Source organism: Carlito syrichta, unplaced genomic scaffold (genome assembly GCF_000164805.1).
Source record: "Carlito syrichta isolate Samal-C Ts95f unplaced genomic scaffold, Tarsius_syrichta-2.0.1 Scaffold283158, whole genome shotgun sequence".
Classification (NCBI taxonomy): domain Eukaryota; kingdom Metazoa; phylum Chordata; class Mammalia; order Primates; family Tarsiidae; genus Carlito; species Carlito syrichta.
This window is the reverse complement of record NW_007227254.1, coordinates 14,974-23,783: the sequence shown is the minus strand read 5'-3', so window position 1 is coordinate 23,783 and position 8,810 is coordinate 14,974. Positions and strand designations below refer to the sequence as shown.

Here is an 8,810-nt window from a genome sequence, read left to right as displayed (position 1 = left end):
GAATTTCAGGTCTAGAGGTTCTCTTCCACCTCTTAGTCCTTGCCCTGGGAAGGAAGGTTAGCATGAGGCTGGGCTGGCCCAGATGCAAGTAGAGAAGAGAAGCCAGGTGCAGTGAGAGAATAAAACAGATGCACAGAGAAAAAGAGAGCAGGAGACCACATGGGCCCAGATAAAAGGAGCTAGCGAGACTATTTACATTGGTTCTTAATAAATTCCAGATCTCAGTTCCCTATCAGCCCTGGATGCACTTTCTGCCCTAGGTTCTACTAAATATCTCTGAATTCTCCAAAGAAACTCCCCTTTTTGTTTAAGCTAACTTTGGAAGGTTCTGTTCCTTACAACCAAACAATTCCAAAAGCAGCTTTTCTTCCTCTGCCATCTCTTCAACACGGATGTTCCTCAGAAATATTTCCTAAGACCTCTTCCTCTAACATTCTTCTCAAGCACTGCCAGGCAGAAATATAATGTGAGCCACATTTGTAATTTTCTAGTAACCATTTTTCTAAAGTTAAAAGAAGCCGGGCGTGATGGGTCACACTTGTAATCTCAGCACTTTGGGAGACTGAGATGGGAGGATTGCTTGAGCCCAGGAGTTTGAGATCATCCTGGACAACACAGTGAAACCTTGACTCTACTTAAAAAGAAAAAATCAAAAACATTAGCCGAGGATTGTAGTACATACCTGTAGTCCCAGCTACTCGGGAGGCTCATCTGAGGATCATCTGAGTCCAGGCAGTAGGAGGATCATCTGTGTTCAGGCAGTTGAGGCTGCAGTGGACCATGATTGTGCCACTGTACTCCCCAATCTGGATAACAAAGTAAGATGCCAACTCAAAAAAAAAAAATCTCAGACTAAGTCTTCAAATCTTGGTAGATATTTTACATTAGCAGCATATCTGTTTGGACTAGCTCAATTCAAGCCCTCAGTAGTGGCTACTGGCTATAACTCCGACACTCAGCAGGGCTTCAATTATCAGCCACAGAGCTAATTGCTCTCAAATCTGTATTTAGAGGTTTGAAAGACAGCTTAATAAATACGAAAAAGATCATATTGCATCCCTGATTCAATCGTTCAGTGACTTCCCATTATGATAAAATCTACAGTTTTACAAGGCCTGTCATGACCAGACCCCAACCTGCCTCAACAGCCGTTTTTAACACCCCCTACCGTGCACCCTGAAATCCAGCCTCATCCATTTTCTTTCAGATCCTAAAGTATCCTTTCTCTTAACACACACCAGCGCTTGGATTTTCTCCCTGCCAACCCCCCACAGTACCTGGCTCACCCCAACTCATCTTGAAGGCCTCAGCTTGAATCACTTCCTCTGAAAAGCCTTCTGTGACTCCCCCAGAGCCAGGGGCAGGCACCCTGCTTATCACACACTCAACTGTGATTGCAGTTTTGCCTGAGTGTGGGTTTCCCCAGAAGCAGACCCTGGGACAAGGGTGTGAGTGCAAGTATGTGGCTTATTTGGCAGGAGATCCCAGAAAGGATGAGTAGGGGAGTTGGGAGTTAAGTCAGAGAAAGGACATGAGAGCTAAGAAGAGAGAGAATGAGCCGGATGCAGTGGCTCAAGCCTCTAATCCCAGCACTTTAGGAGGATGAGGTGAGATAATTGCCTGTGCCCAGGGGTTTGAGATAAGCCTGGGCAACTTGGTAAGAGCTCATCTCTACAATAAATTTTTTAAAAATTAGCTGCATGTGGTGGCACACACCTGTAGTTCCAGCTACTTGAAAGGCTGAGGCAGAAGAATCACCTGAGCCCAGCAGGTTGAGGCTGCAGTGACTGTGAGTATGCCAATGCACTCCAGCCTAGGCGACAGAGTAAGACTCCAACTCAAAAAAAAAGATGAGAAAGAATGAGAAGGGCAGAAGGGTCCCCCACGTGAGACCTTCTGCCATCATGATCATTTGGATGCAAGGCTCCCCCTTGCCAACCTGCAGATCATCTGGGCCTGGCACCTAGGACCAGCCCTATGCCACACTGCCCGCTGAGATCTGGCCTTTACTCTGGGAGTTACCAGGCCCCACCTGGCTTCTGGTTTCTCCCTTGGAACCTGGTTTCTACCTATGGAGTTCATACCTTGAAGCCTAGGATCAGCTGACAATAGGCCAGGAATGCCTCCCCTTGGCTCGACTGGACCTCAACCCAGAGAGAGAAGAACTGAGCTCAATGAGGAACACATACCTCATTGTCCCCCAATCATTCAGTTGTCCAAAATTCAGCATGACTGCCAAGGATGTCCTGGCCCTGACCATTTTTGTGCTGCTTCAGGGTGTTTATTGCAAGGACACATAGGAAGGGAAGGGAAGACCCCCAGGAAAGCACTTCCCAGCCACATGGTCAGGACTCATGGTGAACAGGGATTCTGATCAGAATGAACTGGGCCTTCACATGACCTGTTCCTCTTGCAATCCTCAAATTCACATTCTGGATTCTTCCTTCTTTCCATTGCCGCTTGTTCTCTATAAACCCAGCTCCTCCTACTCCCTCATCTCCATCTCTGATCAGAGACACCAACTGGATCCATGAGTCAGCATCCAATACGGAGTATCCCTCTGGGGCAGAGTCCTTGTGCTAGGTTACCTCACTGGTTACTAGCCTCATGTCCAGCCTTTAAATGGAAGCCTTTGGATAAATTTCTAATTTCTGCACCATCCATCGGTCATGATAGCCAAGCCACAAGGCACAAAGCTCACCATTTGGCACAGAATTCCTTGTTCAGAATGTTGCCCTGGGCCTGGCAGGCACTTGGAGTCTGCCAGATGCCTCCCTGGGTCAATCATTTCAAACCCGCACAGGGCATGTGATCTGAGCAAGGGTATTCTATTTGATCTTTAAATTATTTATTTAAAAAGTCTCACAGAATTGCCCGGGTGTAGTGGCTCACACCTGTAATCCCAGCACTTTGGGAGGCCAAGGCAAGAGGATTGTTTGAGCCAAGGAGTTTGAGACTAGCCTAAGCAACATAGTGAGATTCGTCTCTACAAGAAAAAAAAAATTAGCCAGACTTGGTGGCACATGCCTGTAGTCCCAGGTACTCAGGAGGCTGAAGCAGAAGAATCACCTGAGCCCAGGAGGTCACGGCTGCAGTAAGCCATGATTGTGTCACTACACCCCAGTGATCATGCCGCTGCACTCCAGTCTGGGTGACAGAGTGAGACCTTGACTCAAAAAAAGAAAGTCTCACTAAATCATCATTAAAATCATAGGTAGTCCCACACTTTAAATCCCATTTATTTAACAGAATAAAGTCATACAAAATTAGGATTTGTCTCAGAAAATCTGGCCTATGCGATGGCCTGCTAGCGCACAAAGAAAGTTAAGTTCCAGACTTGCTTCCTGTGTGAGCATGGACAAATCCCTTGCCTGCTCTGGGTCTCAGTCTTGAGACATTTTCATCTGAGTGATGGCATTCCATCCAGATGGCATGTGGTTCTGTGGCTCTGGGTCAATCAGAAAATCCCAGATTTGACTCCTTCTCAGTGAGCATCAACAAAATTTAAGTCTGCATTCCAGTCAGCACAAGAAAGTCCAATTCTGAGTTTTTTGTGACCCGGAAGGTCCCTAAGGGATAGTTCCCAGCTCTGCAAATCATTTGCCACGGGAGCATTTCCATCCAGAAACTCTCTATGAGTTGGGAGGCTACTGGGGAGTCCTTTTGCCATGCAGATGATCCCAGGAGCCAATTCAGGTCCCAGAGTCCCAGTAAGATTTTTTGGGGGAAGAAGCTCTTCAAGGTGGGGTTGGGCACAGTCTTGGAGAGGGAGGGCATGTGTAGGGGCTCACCATCCCCCTGCTGCCCTCAGCACTCCACCTATTCCCCCATGAGGGCACCAAGCCCTGGCAGGAGACTGGCCCCGCAGCCCCCAAGCTGTTTGTCCAGCTGTCCTCACATCCCCAGGCCACAAGGCTCTTATGTACCTTGGCCTGGAGAATGTTGTCAGGCATCTGGACACCCACTGGGCCCCAGCCCAGAACCAGCCCTCGATGGTACAGGGGCAGGCTGGGCTGAGTCACAGCCCTTTCTAGGACTCTCCTTTTCTTTTCATATCCACGTATAAGAAGGGATAACCTCCAAAACCCTTTGAACTAGGCAATCTACACCTCAAGGGCAGCAGTTAAGAACCCAGCTTTGATTAAGACCTCATGGATCCCAGGGCCTCGGGGGCCAACAAATATCCTCCCAACTTAATACACAAAAGTACAGACAAGACATCTTAACTTCTAACAAGAGAAGTCAGATATCAAGCTGCGTCCCTTCAACAGTAAGACTTGGCGATGTCTACCCAGAGGAAATGAGAAACATCCCTTCTCCTCATGACCCTTGGCATCAGCTAATTTGTATAGGGCCTAGCGTACTTCCTATAGAACTATGGAACCCATCATCCATCATGTTTAGACATATGCCAACATGATAACAAAGCTGGGTGGAGGGAGAGTTAGTGGGAACCAGAGGGACAGCTAGAGGCCCAAAACGGAAACACATCATCAAGGAAAAGAAAAAGTTCAGCAAGGTCAGCCAAGCCCAACAGTCAAGGAAGAACACAACACAGAGGAGTGTTAAAATGGACACAAGAAGATTGGGGTCCTGATTCAGCCACCCCAGTGGCAAAAGTGGTGGGTAGTCCTGGGCAGAGAAAGAGCTGCCGTCCCTTGGAGTCCAGGGTAGCCTCCTTTTTTTTTTTTAACTGTGTCTCACTCTGTAGCCCAGACTGGAAATGAAGTGCAGTGGTGCAATCATGGCTCACTGCAGCCTGAACTTCTGGGCTCAAGTCATCCTCCTACCTCAGCCACCCAAGTAGCTGGGTCTATAGGGGTACGCCACCATGCTCAGCTAATTTTTTTTAACTTTTTTGTAGAGATGAGGTGTCACTGTGTTGCCCAGGCTGGTCTTGAACTCCTCGGCTCAAGCAATTCTCCCACCTTGGCCTCCCAAAGTGCGGGGGTTATAGGCGTGAACCAACACACCCGGCCAAGGCTATCTTTCTTTACTTAAGCAAAACAAGGAAGGGAGAATTTCTCTTCCTCACCTTACAAAACATTTTCTCCACTCAAATGAGATAATTAGAATTCTTAGAAATATTTTTGTAGGGCAACCCCTTTGGGTCCCCTCCTGCTCTGGGAGCTGTTCTGTCCTCTCAATAAATCTTGCTTTTTCAAAAAAAAAGAAAAGAAATATTTTGGTAGGAGTCATTTGTATGACGGAAATTTCCTTGGCCAACAAAGTATGGGCTTGATCACTACATAAAATAACTCTGAAACCTCTTTTAGGGTAGGGTTTCTCAACCTCAGCACCGCTGACATTTGGGGTCAGGATAACTCTTAGTGGGGCAGGGGTTGCCTTGTGCATTGTAGGATACTCAGCAGCATTCCTAGCCTACACCCGCCAGAAGCCAGTAAGTAGTACCATCAACTCTCCCAGTCGTGACAATCAGAAATGCCTCCAGACATTGCCAAATGTCCCCTGGGAGATAAAATTGCCTGCATTGGAGAATCACTGTTCTTACCGTAAGATGTGCTTAGGCATATTTTCTCTCTAAAAATCAATGTGATATTCTCCACTTTTTATCGGAAGCAAGTAAGAAGAGTTTGAGCTACGAGACAGAAGCTGCTTTAAGCTCCTTTCCTATATTAGTTCATTTAACCCTCCAACAACTCAATGGGTTAGACAAGAATACTATCCCCATCTTGTAAACAAGGACACTGAGGTACAGAAATTTTGAGTAACTTGCCCCTGGTTGCACAGCCAGTAAGTGTGAAATGAAGATCTGGGTCCATGTAGACCAACTGCAGAGTCCATATTTTATAAAATATGCACTGTGAAAATTAATAGCAAGAAGCTGCAATATGCTATCTCAGTGTCCCTCGTCCCAGATCCAGTCAATCAGATCCCATCCAATCAGTGCTCTGCACTGTCCCCTTGAGTGACCAGAACCCAGGGGCCAAAATCTGTCGGAGGAATACAAGTGATTGTCTTAGAGTTGAAGATAAAAATTACAGTAAGTTCATGCTCATTGTTTCAAAAATACACTATGGACAGAAGACAATATGACTAAGGGGAAAATTTGACAATAAACAAGAAGGTGGAGACTAAGACACCAGAAGAACCTACCTACATCATATATGATGCTGGTCTTAGGTCCCACTCCTTGAGGACCAGCCTCTGACCTCTATTGTTTTTTCGAATTGAACAAAACAGTGGTCCTAGAAGATGTGAGACTGGGGTTGCCAAGTTTAGCAAACAAGAATACAGGATGTCCAGACAAATTTGAACTTCAGCTCAGTCAATAATTTTGTAGGATAAGTATGCCCCATGCAATATTAGGGGCATACTCATGCTTTTAAAAATTATACATTAATCTGAAAATCAAATTTAACTGAGCATCCTGTATTTTCTCTGTTAACCTTTCCCAGAGACAGACTGTTTGGATCCTGTCCACTGTAAAGGGCAGAAACCCCTCAAGAGGTCACCACACTTCCCAGAGTCCAGTCTCTTCACTAAAAAGAAGAGAAAAAAGGTCTCACCCTGTCCCCTCCTGCTCCCAGATGCCCAGACAGGCCCCCTCAGTACCTCCCTCTCCCCACTCCCACTTCATTCCAGTTGCCCTTTATACCCAGTTGGAGAAATTCCACTGACACAAGGAATACTCGGAGGGTTAATCCTTCTGATACTAAGTCATACTTTAACTCATTCCCTCCAGGCCAAGGATTAAAAACTGCTCGAGCAAGGGTGAGGCTGACAGCAGACCCTGAAAACCAAGCTGCACTCGACCCCCGAAGTGAGGAGAAGCTGTAAGGGAAAGGGAGGGACAGAACAGGGAGAGAGGGGAAGAAGGAGGGGCAGCCAAGTAGGCTGCTGTCCCCCCACAGAGCCAGCTCAGACTCGGCTCTAGGAGCAACCCAGCTGCAGAGGCAACGGCAGCACCACTCCTCCAGCAAAGAACAGCAGGCAGACAGACAGACAGAGGTCCCGGGACTGGAAGGCCTCAGGCCTCAGCCGCTCAGCCAGGCCTGGCCCCATGGCCTTCAATGACCTCCTGCAGCAGGTGGGGGGCGTTGGCCGCTTCCAACAGATCCAGGTCACCCTGGTGGTCCTCCCCCTGCTCCTCATGGCCTCCCACAACACCCTGCAGAACTTCACCGCCGCTGTCCCCACACACCACTGCCGCCCACCTGCCCACACCAACCTCAGCGAGCACAGGGGCCTGGAGGCCTGGCTGCCCCGGGACCAGCAGGGACGGCGTGAGTCCTGCCTCCGCTTCACCTCCCCCAAGTGGGGACCGCCTTTTCCCAATGGCACAGAGGCCAATGGCACGGGGGTCACAGAGCCCTGCATCAATGGCTGGATCTATGACAACAGCACCTTCCCGTCCACCATCGTGACTGAGGTAAGAACCCTGCTACAGGGGCCACGCAGACTCTGTCTTCCTCTCTTAGACAGACAGACACACACACACACACACACATACACACACACGTGCGTGCAGTCTCAAGTTCTCCAGGGGCCCCGAAGGAAAGATGAAGAAAGGGATTCAAGATAGGGGCCTTTACTTAAAAAAAAAAAAAAAAAAGGCGGGATACGGTGGCTCAAGCCTGTAATCCTAGCACTTTGAGAGGCCAAGGTGAGATTACCTGAGCACCCTGTATTTTCTCTGTTAACCCTTCCCAGAGACAGACTGTTTGGATCCTGTCCACTGTAAAGGGCAGAAACCCCTCAAGAGGTCACCACACTTCCCAGAGTCCAGTCTCTTCACTAAAAAGAAGAGAAAAAAGGTCTCACCCTGTCCCCTCCTGCTCCCAGATGCCCAGACAGGCCCCCTCAGTACCTCCCTCTCCCCACTCCCACTTCATTCCAGTTGCCCTTTATACCCAGTTGGAGAAATTCCACTGACACAAGGAATACTCGGAGGGTTAATCCTTCTGATACTAAGTCATACTTTAACTCATTCCCTCCAGGCCAAGGATTAAAAACTGCTCGAGCAAGGGTGAGGCTGACAGCAGACCCTGAAAACCAAGCTGCACTCGACCCCCGAAGTGAGGAGAAGCTGTAAGGGAAAGGGAGGGACAGAACAGGGAGAGAGGGGAAGAAGGAGGGGCAGCCAAGTAGGCTGCTGTCCCCCCACAGAGCCAGCTCAGACTCGGCTCTAGGAGCAACCCAGCTGCAGAGGCAACGGCAGCACCACTCCTCCAGCAAAGAACAGCAGGCAGACAGACAGACAGAGGTCCCGGGACTGGAAGGCCTCAGGCCTCAGCCGCTCAGCCAGGCCTGGCCCCATGGCCTTCAATGACCTCCTGCAGCAGGTGGGGGGCGTTGGCCGCTTCCAACAGATCCAGGTCACCCTGGTGGTCCTCCCCCTGCTCCTCATGGCCTCCCACAACACCCTGCAGAACTTCACCGCCGCTGTCCCCACACACCACTGCCGCCCACCTGCCCACACCAACCTCAGCGAGCACAGGGGCCTGGAGGCCTGGCTGCCCCGGGACCAGCAGGGACGGCGTGAGTCCTGCCTCCGCTTCACCTCCCCCAAGTGGGGACCGCCTTTTCCCAATGGCACAGAGGCCAATGGCACGGGGGTCACAGAGCCCTGCATCAATGGCTGGATCTATGACAACAGCACCTTCCCGTCCACCATCGTGACTGAGGTAAGAACCCTGCTACAGGGGCCACGCAGACTCTGTCTTCCTCTCTTAGACAGACAGACACACACACACACACACACATACACACACACGTGCGTGCAGTCTCAAGTTCTCCAGGGGCCCCGAAGGAAAGATGAAGAAAGGGATTCAAGATAGGGGACTTTA

General features: G+C 49.3%; 2 protein-coding genes across 3 annotated transcripts in view; both read left to right on the top strand.

The window, feature by feature from the left end:
* The first annotated feature begins 6,696 nt into the window (after window positions 1-6,696).
* On the top strand, window positions 6,697-8,056 carry LOC110595147 (solute carrier family 22 member 6-like). Its single transcript, XM_021709782.1, has 2 exons — window positions 6,697-7,427; window positions 7,962-8,056. Exons 1-2 carry the CDS (start codon window positions 7,025-7,027, stop codon window positions 8,054-8,056), a joined length of 498 nt encoding a protein of 165 aa, XP_021565457.1. The 5' UTR covers window positions 6,697-7,024.
* The window catches only part of SLC22A6 (solute carrier family 22 member 6), a 9,852-nt gene continuing 8,987 nt past the window's right edge, over window positions 7,946-8,810 (top strand). For both annotated transcript variants that reach the window (XM_008052591.1, XM_008052590.1), the window contains exon 1: window positions 7,946-8,648. In XM_008052591.1, coding sequence (XP_008050782.1) covers window positions 8,280-8,648 — 369 coding nt within the window. In that variant the 5' untranslated portion in view covers window positions 7,946-8,279. The remainder of the gene's footprint in view (window positions 8,649-8,810) is intronic.

Coding starts and splice junctions, on each gene's coding strand:
- LOC110595147 (XM_021709782.1), top strand. CDS start 7,025: ATGGCCTTCAATGACCTCCTGCAGCAGGTGGGGGGCGTTGGCCGCTTC. Junction 7,428..7,961: donor ACAGGGGCCACGCAGACTCT/GTCTTCCTCTCT, acceptor CATTCCCTCCAG/GCCAAGGATTAAAAACTGCT.